The sequence below is a fragment of the Zosterops lateralis genome (assembly GCF_965231275.1).
Source record: "Zosterops lateralis genome assembly, chromosome: 5".
Classification (NCBI taxonomy): domain Eukaryota; kingdom Metazoa; phylum Chordata; class Aves; order Passeriformes; family Zosteropidae; genus Zosterops; species Zosterops lateralis.
In genome coordinates, this window is record NC_139766.1 from 23,191,995 (window position 1) to 23,206,340 (window position 14,346).

The 14,346-nt window shown below is 38.9% G+C and overlaps 2 protein-coding genes across 5 annotated transcripts in view; one reads left to right on the forward strand and one right to left on the reverse strand.

Moving 5' to 3' along the window:
• Window positions 1–10,599, forward strand: part of WDR19 (WD repeat domain 19) — a 39,381-nt gene extending 28,782 nt beyond the window's left edge. The window contains exons 30-37 of one of the 2 annotated variants that reach the window (XM_083861418.1): window positions 1,575–1,671; window positions 3,739–3,863; window positions 4,530–4,611; window positions 5,238–5,388; window positions 6,702–6,825; window positions 8,530–8,606; window positions 9,285–9,405; window positions 10,182–10,599. In XM_083861418.1, coding sequence (XP_083717544.1) covers window positions 1,575–1,671; window positions 3,739–3,863; window positions 4,530–4,611; window positions 5,238–5,388; window positions 6,702–6,825; window positions 8,530–8,606; window positions 9,285–9,399 — 771 coding nt within the window. In that variant the 3' untranslated portion in view covers window positions 9,400–9,405; window positions 10,182–10,599. Of the gene's footprint in view, window positions 1–1,574; window positions 1,672–3,738; window positions 3,864–4,529; window positions 4,612–5,237; window positions 5,389–6,701; window positions 6,826–8,529; window positions 8,607–9,284 lie in introns of both variants that reach the window. The other variant, XM_083861417.1, reaches the window with a different exon arrangement.
• A 124-nt stretch (window positions 10,600–10,723) lies between these two features.
• RFC1 (replication factor C subunit 1) overlaps window positions 10,724–14,346 on the reverse strand; it is a 33,092-nt gene continuing 29,469 nt past the window's right edge. For all 3 annotated transcript variants that reach the window (XM_083861421.1, XM_083861420.1, XM_083861419.1), the window contains 4 exons: window positions 13,681–13,826; window positions 13,035–13,248; window positions 11,814–12,005; window positions 10,724–11,263 (listed from right to left, as the gene is read on the reverse strand). In XM_083861421.1, coding sequence (XP_083717547.1) covers window positions 11,162–11,263; window positions 11,814–12,005; window positions 13,035–13,248; window positions 13,681–13,826 — 654 coding nt within the window. In that variant the 3' untranslated portion in view covers window positions 10,724–11,161. The remainder of the gene's footprint in view (window positions 11,264–11,813; window positions 12,006–13,034; window positions 13,249–13,680; window positions 13,827–14,346) is intronic.

Genomic DNA, 14,346 nt, shown 5'->3' on the forward strand with positions numbered 1-14,346 from the left:
TACTTCTTTAGTAGCAATAAATAGAATATTTTTTTATTTACTTTTTCTATTCTTTCCTTTATATTCCTGTATTTTATTTTGTATTTTTACTCTGGAGGTCTTTCTAAGGACCAAACCAACTCTGATTTGTTGTCAAAGACCAATTCTTTCTGTAATTGGTATTTTTTTACTAGTTGTCCTGGTTTAGGGCAAATTTGGGAGGAAATCTCCGAATGGGGTTCCTCAGGAGGGCAAACTCAAATGGCCTCTCCCCCCTCAGCCAGTCTGGGAAAATAAGTTCCTCAGAGAAAAGTGGAAAAAACTATTTATTTAACAATCAAACTGCCCACAAGCATAAGAAATGAATAATATGAAACAATTAAACCTCTCGCTGCTCCAAAGAGAGATGGCAAAACTGAGAGAAGTCCTTGCCGGGAGTCAGCTCAGCTCTATCAGTCCCAGTCCCTTCGGCACTGGAAAATGCCAAGGTCCAGGCCCCAGTGGGCCACGGGTACAGCTCCTGGTGCTCCTCTGGGTTTTTTCAGTCCAGAGCAGATCTAAACAGTCCCAAGAAAAGGGAAAAAAACCAGTTCCAGGAAGCTTCTTTGCCTCAGCTAGTTAGACTAACTTAAAGGGAAAAAACCTCTCTGGCCGCTGTCCATGCATCCGATGAACACACAGTCCAAGGACAAAGAGGTGCAGAGGAGTGAACAGTTTTTCAAAACAAACTGCGCGCTTCTTCTTTCTCTACTCACTTCCAGAACCAGTCTTAGAGGTACAGAGCACACAGAACAGATGATTGGGGATACAAGCATAGTCACCCTAGGACACTAGTCTTCTAGACATTTGAGTACACTTACAAAAATAGAACTCATGTTTGTTTTCTACATTACTGCCATCTTGTTTTTAGTTCTGTTTTTAAATTATTTCACTAATTTGCCTGCTGTTAGATTGCCAGGTTTTGGGTGAACTGTTTGCTACATTTGCCATTATTGAGGTTATATAATTATCAAAAGTACCTGGTATAGCAAATTATAAATTTTATGCATCTTATTAGCTGGTTGTCCCCTAATTTTCAATTTTTTAGCTGTCTTGGATGTCTACCATCTGGTCCCAGAGCAACACATTCATTGGGGGTCAGATTTTGTCATCTGCATCCACACTAAGCAATGTTTGCATCTAGATCTGTAATGCAATTGAAGCATTTCTGGCAAGACTTCTATTTCTAAAAGGAGTCCCTGGATTCTTTTCTGACACCATAAATGCCCATACAGCTGGAGTTGTTTGGTTTTCCCCTGTACAACTCTCCATGTGCATAGTGGGCTGTGGCTTTCTGCATCCCTCCTGACAGGGCTTGGGCAGCACCTACCAGGACTCCCTTGGGCCCTCGGCGTGGGTTTTCTGTGCGTGGGCAACAGCCAAACCCCGCAGGTGACTGTTGGCATAGCTGAGGCGTGTTCATACGAAGAGCTCTTCACAAAGCAAGCTTGTCTGCTTTCTTTGGAGAATGTGGTGGTGGGATGAGCAAGCCAAGAAAGAGAATACAGCAGTATGTATTTGGTCAGTATTACTTGCTTTTGTATGATCTCATTCAGGATGCCAAGTACCTGTTCCGCTTGTACATGGCCCTAAAGCAGTACCGAGATGCTGCCAGAACTGCCATAATAATTGCCAGGGAGGAGCAGTGTTCAGGTAAGCCTGTTTTCTTTGGTGTGATGGCATCTCTCATGCTACCTCCTTAAGTGCCCTACTTAGGGTGCTGTTATTTGTGTAGGATTATACTTAGAGAAGACATGTGCTTTTAATTATATTCAAGTTCAGTTTTGAATCTGGAAGTAGACTTAGGGAAAACCTGTGGACTCACACCTGTATATTAAATATTGGGGAAAAAGAAACTTGTGGAAAATATCTGTGTTCTTTATTACATTCAAATAAACACAGTGATTAAGACAGCCTGTAACTTTACCTTTCAGTCTATTACAAGTCATAGAACTGCCATTTCTACATATGGTTCTGACTTGGTACTGAACCTTTAGTCTTAGCATCTGACTTTTATCAGTGGAAAATGGGCAGAGGAGTTGATTTCTGTTGAAGGACCAGACATATGCTTACTTTAAACTTGGTTTTCCTTTGTAATGGGTTGCTAAAGTTAGAAATAGAAAAAAATAAGAAGAGAGAGGGCTAGAAGCAAAATAGCTGCCACCTCCATTATTCACTCTCCTCCGTAGCCATGGCAACAACCCTAACCTAACACTCTTGCTTTTCATTTCAATTATGTAAGAGAAAAACCTATAAAGGAAAAATAGCACCCTCGGGAATAACCCAGGAAAATTAACATTTATGGACTGCTCCTCAGCATTGGGCTAAGGAGTGGAAAAACCTCCAGAACCCTTTGCAAGCAAATCTCCCAATCCATCATAGTAGAGAATAATGTATTTGTGCTAGTTATATAAGCAGGAAATACAAAGGCTCAAAGATTTAAATATTTACTAGCTTCTCTGAATTTGAAAATTTGTATCTAGCAGTGTCCCATCCTGTATTTCATATTCCCTAGTAGTATAAATGTGTTCTGCAACATTGTAATAAGAAGCACAGTATTTGTCTCACTAAAAGCACCAGTCTTGCAGTAATTGTTCCTTCTGGAGAGGCACTTTTACATCAGCCCCCTCTTCCTTCAGCAGGTTTCAGTGAGCTTGATTGTGAAATTTGCACCAATATAGTTTGTTCTTTCCTTAAAAATCCACCTAATGATAATTTTAAGTCATACTGCATGGTATTTTCCTTTGGATATGCCATTTTTAATGCAGTTTTCTATGAAGTTATTTTTATGTAATCACATGATTTCATGACTGTTATACTGAGAGTCAGTAATACAATATAGAAGAGTAATGTTGTTTTCCAGCAACTAATCCTGAAGTGATATTTAGCTGTCTCACACAAATTTCACAGTTCGATTCAATTGTAGTGTATAAAAAAAATTACAAATTGCTCTGTAGAGTAAAAACATCTCCTGATAAGAAAAATATAGGGAGGCAAAGGAAAATGTTCTCTGAAACAATTGGAATTTCCTTTAAATGCCTCCAGCTGCAAAGAGTATGACTTTCTCAGCCTCTAAGAATGCAAAAAATCCCCAAACAACCAGAAAAACAACCACGAAAACAAAACACAAAAAAATCAACCAATAATAGACAAATTGCAAAACACTACTTGATTTCAGCTACATTGATAACTTAATGAAATCCTGTGGTTTCAGGACAATCCTGCATAGCAACCTTGAAGCAGTATAACCTAGTAAAATTACATTCAAATTTTAACTATCCCTTTACAGGTTTTGGGTTTGTTTCATTGCAGGGGCAAGGCAAATGATCAAGTAGAAGTATGCTAAATTGACATTTAAAAAGTCGCTTTTCAATATCTGACATGAAGAACAACAACAAAAAAAACCCAACAAAAACCAACTTTAAATGCTCTGAAAACATCTTCCACTTTTAAAGTTCATTATATTAAATTGCCATCATATATATTTTGCTACTGTTTAGATTACTTCTCCCAGTGTAATTTTTGGGATTTTTTTAACTTCCAGGCTGATATTGTTTAGGATACTGTGACAAGCAACTGCTTATGGCTTTCCAAAGAAATTGTCATGCAATGGCTTTATTCAAAGGATCAACATAACTTTAGCTTCCCTATATGTCATTAGTAAAGATATTGTTATGAAAAATTAAATTTACTTTTAATTGTTGGGGTTTCTTTTTTAAGGAAACTATCGAAATGCACGTGATGTTCTTTTCAGTATGTATTCAGAGTTAAAGACCCAGAAGATTAAAATCTCTTCCGAGATGGCTACAAACCTCATGATTCTACACAGCTATATTTTAGTGAAGGTAAGTAACTGAGGAATTGAATTTATGTGTAAGTTACACAGTGTCTGATTTATTGAACTGTATGTATGTATGCTCTGTGTACATAAATTATATTGTCATATAGATTGTATCTCAGAATCCAAGTGCATGCTAACAGCAAGCTTCAGGAGGACAATGAATAGTTGTTTCTGCCTCTTCGAGGAGCATATTGTTTTTTTAAATACTGAATAATTTAAAATTACATATGGCTTCCTGTTTTTCTTTTGCATTCATGCTTACAAATACTACGCTACTAGTACAACTATTTATTATTATGGTGGTGGTTGTTGTATTTGAGGTAATTATCCATAAGTAGATCAGTACTTTTCTGTAAATGAAATTAAGCAGGGGCTCAAATGTTTTCTACTAGTTAACCTGATGCTCATCAGGAGGATATCCATTTCCACAGCCAGCTGTAGCCTCCCTCTCTACCAGCAGTGAGGCAAGAGCTGCAAGTGGTGGGCTGAAGGCCAGAAAGACTGGGAAAAAGCCATACTGCAGTCTCTGGTCCCTTCTGTAGTCCAACTCTGCTCAGTTTCATGAAGGAGCTGTTGGCATGGAGCAGCAGGATGAATGAATGCCAAGAGCAGCCTGCAGGAATTACTCTCCAATGGCTGCAGTAAATGTGGTTTCTTTGCTGCATTCCAGATTCATGTGAAACGGAGTGATCACATGAAGGGAGCACGGATGCTTATACGTGTAGCCAACAACATCAGCAAGTTCCCATCACGTAAGTGCTGACAGCAGAGGAGCTCTGCTCTGCAGGCAACCCATTAATCAGCAGTGCATTGCAATGTTCATCCTCCCCCTGTGATCCTGTGGGCAGCAACAGTGTGTAACTACACAGTGTGCTCTGCAACCTCCTCCAGGCAGCTCTTCCTTACACAGCCTCCAGGATGGGATCCTCAGCAGCACTTTAATCTGTCCTCACATTACTGCAGTACTGAGCAGCCTCACCCACACACAGTCTCAGGATTGTGTGTAATGAACTGACTAGTTCTGGGACTTTATCACAAAATTTTAATTTATCTTTTTTAAAAATTATTTTTGGGTACATGGAAAATGTAGACTAAAAAGTAGACTTTAAAGAATGCAGACCAGATTTGGGAGAAATGGTTAAAGTCAGAACATTTCTGCTGCCATGCTGAACTTCAGGAGCGTGAGGCAGTGAGAAGTGGAACCATGGTTTTCTTATATATGGTTCCAAGAATGGCCCAAATTGTGCAACTGTGTTCCATGACAAAGAAGAAAAATAGTCTTTTTTCATCAGTACTTTTCCAGCTGTATTAGCTCAAAGGTTTTAAACATTAATAATGGTAAATAAATATTTGACATCATTGTTTCATTCTATCACAGATATTGTGCCAATCTTGACTTCAGCTGTGATTGAGTGTCACCGAGCAGGATTGAAAAACTCAGCCTTCAGTTTTGCTGCTATGTTGATGAGACCTGAGTATCGGAGTAAAATAGATCCAAAATACAAAAAGAAAATTGAAACAATTGTCAGGTGATGTTAATCGAATGCACATGATTTCAAGACTTTACTTGCAATGCTGGTTTTGCTCATAAAGCCTGTAGACTGTTTTCATATTATTTCACTGTCTTATATTTGAAAGGCTAAGAACCATTTCCCACCCTTCTCTGAGAATTAAAGACTTCCTTTGAATGTGATAAGCCTTAAATGCAATGTGCATTTAAAATGCTTCCTAAGCAGCAATAGTGTTTTCCATCTTCTTCATACAGACACAAGTGCAGCCACACAGGTTTAGCTGGTTTCTAGTTGAGAATCCACAGCCAAACCCGTTGGCTACTAAAGCAGCAGCATTGTGCTCTTCTGTGATTTAGATGACTAAATGGGTAAGATTAAAAAGAATCAGAAGGCAAATAAAATATATGAATTCCTGACATTTTCTTCCTTATCTGAAGTTTTGTTTTGATCCTAGACAATATTTTCTGCCAGAGAAGGAAGCATAGGTAATTGTAGAAGAGCAGGACAGGCATATGTAACACTTCTGTCATTTATTCTACTAGTCTCTAACCAAGGCTCAGGGACTTGCTGAGTTCAAGGGTGGTTTAGGTATTTATTTATTAAGTCTCTAAGCTCTCCGTGAGCTTATCCAATCCCTCTGCTTAAAGTCATGTAAATATTTAATGAGAGTTGACTCCTATGAGAAGTTCCATTATATCAAGACTGGTCTCTAGCTAGTTTAAGGTGATGCCTCGTAGTTCTCCTCTTGGGAGAGATCTACCCTTTTCTGTGTCATTTATGATTTTAAACATCTCCATATTTTATTTATTTCCCTTCTATCAGTTACATCTTTTCAGGACCTGAAGAGTCTCAGCTTACATAGCTTTTTTATGAATACTGTTTTTTATGGTGTTTCTCTGAAATTCTTTTTACAGCCTTTTTGGAGGAAGTTAGAAGCTGCATAATCCTACCAGAAAGTCAGTTTTTTGTTACTCCTGTTCTTTGTGGTCCTGTCAAAGAAAAACTCTGAAACAAAGAAACCATAGCTTTATTGTCAATATATATAGACCCAAGTTTTGAAATCTTATAAAGTATTAAGATCTGTTACACCTTGTAAAAGGTGGTGGTGTTTCTAATTAGATGGAAAATTACTTATTTCTGAATTGATATAATTGTGATGAAGCTTGAGTGATAGTTAAAAGGAAGGAGCTGATGGAATGTAAAATAGCAGCTAGAAGCTGTGCAAGTAACTCAAAGGAAAAATACTTACTAAATATCAAAGACATTGTAAAACAGCTTCGGTAAGTTCAAACAGCTTGAGGGTTTTATTCACAGCTGTATCTATGTTTTAGACGTCGGGACACAACTGAGACAGAAGAGCCGACAACAGCTTGTCCCTACTGTGCTTTCCAGCTCCCAGAGTGTGATCTTCTGTGTCCCAGCTGTAAAAACAACCTTCCATACTGCATTGCAACTGTGAGTGTCTGCTGTGCTTTCTGCACTGTGACAGTAAAGGCAAAGCTGCTTTCCCTTTTAAAAATAAGTTCATTTGAACTTCAGTTTGCTAGTGGATCCCAGCTAGATATTTTTATGCATTTATGGGTTTTTCTAATCTGTGGCCGAATTTTTTTTTTTGTCTTTGACTACCACAGAGTGTCCTCACTTGCCACCTAAAAGTAAATTCAGGAAGTCATTCTGGGAGACTTCAGCTTCCTGAGAAGGCAGGTGCAGCACCAGGAATCCCCAGCACATACATTTGGTGCACTTGGGAGAGCAGTGTGGCTCCCGGCTCGTGCTGCTGAGGCTTTCCCAGTTCAGCCATTTGCCATGGCGCTCAAGTGCTCAGAAAACTAACAGAAATCCCTCTTTCCTTTTCCATGTACAGGAGCTTGTGGAGGGCACACCCCTCCTCCCCTAAGCTACCCAAACTTCACATTAAAAAAAAATTCAAAACCCAAACCAACCAACTGAACAAAATAATTAAAAAAAAAAAATCAACAAAACTTCAAAAAGCTGTTTTGGGGTATTTTTAAGCACATCCAAGGCTAATGGTTCAGGCAGTGACCTCAGCATTTCTTACATTACTCATCCTTACAGAAATGAGAAGTTCTAATATTTTGTTTCTTTAGAGTGTACTGAAAAGGTAAGGATGGCATACATTCCTGGTAGAAGTTACTGTACAGCTACTGTATAACTAAAACAATTTTTACTGGGTTCACGTGAATTGTCATACTAAAATTGCAGGGAAAAAAGAACTTACTTGAACAGGAAACAAAAAGAGTTAACATTCTTTATTAAAACTAAAGAATTAAGTCTCACAAAAAATTAATATTCCATTATGTGAGGGTACTTTTGCTCTGTTGGTTTAGCAGAATAAGATGACAGGTAAACTTTAGAAGTAATACCTTTAGGAAAACAAAGAGTTTTAAATATAAATTTATGAGCCAAACACAGTGTACTTGTTAATATATGTTACACAGTATTTATTTAGGCTCCATCTTGGCCACAGTTTGTTTATGTCACAGGTGTTTGTAGACATCAGGACTGTGGCATTTTCAAATACCTAATGAGAATCAGTGTCAACACAGTCTGCTGTTGCATATTGTATTAGAGCATAAATTTCTCAGTATAGTTCAAAGTGCTGCTGTGTTTTTATAGTATTGAAACTCATTCTATCAAAAGTAAACTAGTAAACTGTAGCAAAAAAGAGAAAATACAGAGTAAAGAGGCAAAGGCCAGGGAGGCTCACAAACTTGAGTGACCAACTGGGCTCAGGTGCTTTGGGGGTATTTTTGGTATGTCATTTACTACACCAAAATTGCCAGCAGATTCAGGTACAGCTCTGGATACAGATCTACAGATAACATTCTAGAATTGCCAAACGAAAATAATTTTAAACACTATAATTCAGTATATTCTTAGATTCCCATTTTTAAAAGAGGAATGCAAATGATAACACTGCATCTCTGAGAGCTCTGTTTCTATTTACAGAATTTACACAGTAATCAAGCTACAGTAACACGTATATGAGGCTTTTAATTCAAGATCTTAGAACTCAGTTGCTGAGACATTTTCATAACATTTCCATTTCATAACATTTCCATAAGGTTGGAAAGTAAATACCCTCTGCAGCCAGGCAGCAGCAGTTGCCCCTTAGTTACCTGCAGCTTTTGTGTGCAGGGTCGGCACATGGTACGTGATGACTGGACAGTTTGCCCACACTGTGACTTTCCTGCCCTCTACTCAGAATTCAAAAGGTAAGTTGGGATTTTTTTTCTATTGCAGTATTCTGATGTTTGTTTGTATTTAAGCAGCTAATGGATCATTTAGTACTAAAAACATGCAACAGCTGGGCTGGGTGGAAGAAGAATTCCCCTTACTTGGTAGTTACATCTAAGACGCTCACGGAACATTGCTTCAAAGTTGACCAAAATGATAGGCTGTGATAAAGAACTGGGCAAGTGATGCAGGGCTCCAACAGGAACAAAAATGAAGATGGATGGTGAGCTTGTGTAAGTTCTCAGCTCAGTCCAGGAAGAAGGCCTGAGATGAGGGCAGGGCAGGAACACAAGCATACCAGCAATCACCAAAACAAACAAAATGCACATAGAATTTGGTACAGACTAAGACAGCAATAATGTCTTGTCCCTGATAATCACATGTGACAACAGGATGCGATAGCTCTGTTCCAATGTCAGGAAACTCTGAAGCTGCTAAAATGTCCTTTGTTATATGTTTCAATGCTGCAAACAGCTGCCTTCCTGGTGCGTTAGCTCTCAGCTGTTGCAAACATAGACAGAAGCAGCCATTGCTCTGTCCTGCACTTGTTACATAGCACTGGTCAGAACCCTGCTCTAGGCTTTGTGCCTTAGGCCCAACTTCCTTTGAAAAATGTTAGACTTAGCTTTTGACCACTTACCCTTCCTTTAAAACAGCATGTTACAGACTGAAAATATGTGTCCCATGTGTTCTGAAAGGATTAACATTGTTGATCTTAAGAAAATAAATGACTGCACAGAGTACCTCAAACTAGAAGATGAGGACCAATAAATTCAGGTATGTCCTACAGTCTGTACTTTCCACTTAACAGGGTTCACTCTAGACAACTCTGGGAGTTGTGCCCAGTAAGGAATCTTAACTTACAGCCTGGGTCACTGCCTCAGATAACTTGAGACCCAGTTCTAGCCCCAATTTGCTCTCAGGCATGCAAACACCAGTAGGCTTTGCTACTGCAACTAATCTGGTTGTTAAATTGGGCTTTAACCTATGACCACGTTAACATCCACAATCTGTTCTGTTTTGGGACATGTTCCTGAACACCAGGTGTGCTTGAGTAGCATAGAACAGTTTGGAGATCTCAGCACCATCCAAACTTTTCCAGATCTTCCAGCATGGGTTTAAGTGTAGGGAGGGAGAGCAAAAGGGGATAGAACTGGAAGGAGCAAATCTAAAATGTATGTTACATGATCTTAACTTGCCTATTTAACAGAATCTATCCCAGGATAACAACAGCAAGTTGGCCTGAGATATTCATACTTCAAAGAATGAGAGTATGGCTCTGTCTAGACCAAAGACTTAGATTGAGGACTTTGGTTGTGGTTTTTTTTTTTTTTTTTTCCAATGGTAACCAAAAATGAGTTAATAATCTTCCTCAATAACGTTAATAATTTCAAGCCAGATTTACTATTGCAAATACCTTATGTGAAAACTCAGCTGTAGGTCAGAGTAACGCACTAAAGTTCTTTTGGGGAATTTTGAGTTGATTTTATTTTTCCTGATCTGCTCTCACAGTATATCTAAGAATATAATTAACCACTTCTGTTTATTTCCAGAACTGCTTGTGTTGGCTGGCAAGCAGCAAGGAAAGCTCTATCACTACATCACACATCTCTTCCCCAGAAAAGCCTAATACCAGCCATGTAATTTCTATTTTGTGATATCTAACTATTTAGTTTTTGATAAATTTTGTACTTTGCTTTATTGTAGTAATAAAACTGATAATTAATACATATTGCATTTTATCTGCACCAAAGAAAAAACACAGGGACATCTTTGTAATGAAAAAAGAAAAACCATCTCCCTACTGTTCTTTTTTTTCAGTATCAGTTCTGAACTGTTATAAATATTTTCAATTAAACATTTTTTACTCTTTAAATATTCCTTTCTGGTTTTAATTAAAGATGTAACTTGTAAAAGTACAAGCTACTCAAGTTTTGGAAGTAAATTCCTCACTGCTTTTCTGTCTCTCACTGAACAAAAAGGAAGTTCTAGGAAAAGAGGAATGCCACGTAATGTTCATGTAAGTGAAGGAAAGACAAAACTGTGGAATAAAGGAGGGAGGCAGGACAGAACACTCCATGAACTTAACCAAAGCTTTAAAAGAGTCCTGTGAAACATTTTATTGTCATTTTATATACTGCTTAATTTCTATAATGTACAAATAGGCCATTTATGTATGGGGTTTTTGCATCACATACTATTTACAAGACTTCACCACATAATGCCAGGGGATCTATATTAAAAAAAAAAAGCAGTGAAGTCCCAGGAAGACTCAGCACAAATACCAGGTAACATGACATTTTCAGCATGTTTAGGCACCTGGTGTCTGTTGCACAAGGACAGTTATAGCTTGTAACATATACCATGTCAAGAGTAAGCACAGCAGGGCATTGTGTGAGAGCACAAGAGCTACAGCACCTCTATAAGAGGAGCATTTTCAATGCACTGGTTCTACTTTCCCAGCAGCAGCACTGGATCTATTTCATGTTCCTGGCAGAAATTAGATAAGCAAAGCTGTGTCCAAAGCAAGATCTTACTCTAAATGTCTTGTTTTCTCTTTTCTTTTCCCTTCTTTTTTTGTTGTTTCTTCATTTTTCTCTCTTTTTGGCAGCTTGGAAGACTTCACCTTTTTTTGCTACAAACAGAAATAGACAGACAGTTTAAAATCCAGCTGCAACCTGACCAAAGTTTAAGTCAAAATGTAGTCAGTGTTAAAGGAAAAAGCCACCTCTTTCCCTCCCTTTTCAAATGTGAAGTTTCCAAATGCCATGGAGAATACAGACTACAATATTCAGTTTTAAGGGCTGACCACAGTTCCCCATTTGGTGATACCTACAAAGATATTACTAGAATTATCATCTGTAGTAACCACAGTCACAGGCCTGGCGCTATCCTCATCAACACTTGAAATATCACTAAGTTTTGGAATTGGATGCAGAACTCATAGGTTTAAAGTGATGTCTCACTTTGGTCCAACATAAGACAATGGATGAAAGTAACTTAAGATTTTTCCATACTAACGCCAGTTAAAAGTTTCAAAGTTGAGAGATTAATTATTTAATATCTACTATGATTTTTTTCTTAATTCATTAAGATGATGCTAAAAGTCACAAAAAGGTAACTAAAAACAAAAAAAAGCCCCAACACTTCAGTGGGGTGGTTTAATACTGAGGAAATTAAATCACCTTAATCATTGCATCACTGTCAACAGTATCCTGTTCATCCTCATCAGACTGAATTTCTTCCACATTCAAGTCTTCACTCAGATCTAAGGTCGCTGCAGATCCCAACTGCCTTTTAGATGCCTTGACAGAACTAAGTGAATATGGAGTCAGATGTGCCTCTTTGTTGTAGGCACGTGTAAAAGCTGCTTTGACCTGGCAGGGTGGAAGGAAGGAAACTGATCATCAGTTTAGGAACCACAGATTGTTAGCTAACCAAACTTACTGAGAGCTTCCACAGCAACTTTCCTTTGGAAAGATGTGAGCAAAGATACATAGAAGACAACACTCTCAAAAGGAGACAGAAAGTATTTAAGAGCTGTATAGTGAAGGCTCATTTTAAACAAGTCCCACATAATCTCAATAGTGTGCATCTTCAGATGCTTCTTGCTTAGGCCTACAATAATTTCAGCACAGTCACACCAGAGTCCCCTTCAGCAGCACTGTACACTTGCAAGACTAAACAGCATATTCAGACTACAGAAGACACCTGATAGTAATGTAGGTTTAGTTACCAGCAGGTTCTTCTCTTTCCGTGAGCACCTGACCTGGATGAGGGAGATCATGGTTCAGATCACATCTGCCTGGTTTGTAAAAGCAACTTGAGCTGAAGTTCACCTTCTACCAGGTGAGGGTCCCAACCACTGGAGTGCAGTAGCTGGACACTGTAAGAGCAGCACACAAAGCACCCCAGGTCTGGCAGCTCTGTCTAACAGGACTGGGAAAGGTGGAAGCTGCAAGGCAGCCTCTGAATGCAGGGCCTGCACTGTAACACAGGCAGCTGTGTGTCCCTCTTCCTTTGCAGGATGGTAAGAAAGGCAGGGCTGAGCCTGAAGGACACAGACCTCAGAGCCAGAGCTTGTCTCTAGAAAGGTACAGTTTTCCCTTGTCCTTCCTGTGTTCTGCTTCTATACCCACAACACAACCCACACCCAGTAATCCTTTACACTGGGAACAAAAAGTGTAAGACTCCTGAGTGAAGCACAGCCTGATGATCTTTAGAACTTAGCCCTGAAGTTTTAGTGGTATGTCTGACAGCTGATTCACAAAGCCTACTATCAATTATGGTTAAGCTGTTGCACCAACTTCAACCTTTCCAAAGCACATCCATACCATAGCAATTATTCCAGGATTTCTTTTTTAAGATATGGAAGAAAACAAAAAAAAATCACTTGTGAATTTTACCTTGGGATCTAGCTTTGAAAAAGGACTGGGTTTGCCTCCCCATGTGCTTATTTCCATGATATTTTCAACATCTTCTTTCATCAAGCAGTAAGAGTCCATAAATGTTATAGCTTGCTGTACACCATCTGCTCCAAAGTCTTTCAAGGGTTGGACAAGTGAATCCCGCAAATATGACAAATATTCCATATTTACTGTCCTCTTGCATGTCTGAGTTCTTTATCAAATTGAAAATATAGTATTAAGTAAGTAAATCTGTCCAACCAGCACCACTGACTTCTAAAGACAAGAACAAATAGGTAAGGAGGCCCTCAGCAAATCAACAATCAGATGCCTTAAGAGCAAACTACAAGTTTGCCAAACCTGCATTAGGAAATAACCAATGCAAGGTATTTGAACAGCAAACAGTCTGGGGAAACACATCCCTAACTGAGAAACAACTTCAGGGGAAAAAAGAAAAATGCAAGGTACTTGTGATTATACTAAAAGCATTTCCAGTTTTGACATTCAAACTAAGCACTGAGAAAAGTGTCACCATTAACATAGGAACACATTCACAGAACACATGAATGTGTCACTTTTTCAAGGAATTAATGGTAGGTAAAGAACTGCACAAGAAAAAACAGTATCAGAGAAATGTCAGTACTACCTGAGACTCATGTGCATTGCCAGTTCTTGAATGATACGATCATGTTTGCCTGTGGATGAGAATTTCCCCAGCCAGCTGGGAAAGACAGGAAACTGGGACATGTAACCCCTCATCAGCTCCCCTGGGAGAACACTTGCATAAATAGCCTGAAAAAGTAAAACATATGCCAAATTCAGATCACACGGAAAGTCTCATGGACACCATGACACACTGCCCTGCACTGCACTGCCCCCAGGGAAGAAGGGTACTCAACACAGGGCCACAGTGAAAAGAGTTTATTTTAAGAGAACTCTCTCAATTGCTTATTTCTGGTCAATCCCTGTTGGGTTCCAGCTTCACCCCTTGTACCACCCTGTTCGTTACCATGTTCTAAAATACCAGTGAAATTATCTGGGTTTCACAACTCAAAAAAACCCTCAACCCCAAAACATGGCCTTTCTCATGTCCAATTTAGACTGCAGTCAGACAAATACTTCACACAAACAAGTGATCTCCAACACAAAGACATGGTGAAGGAGACATTTCCAAAGAACACTGCAAATCTACATCAAGTCAGCTATGTTCCTAAGCAATTCAGCTCTTTGGATGTGTACTGAGCAGGGGGTGAACTAGATGACCTCCAGAGGTGCCATCCAATTTTTACCTACAATGTCAGTCATAATCCTT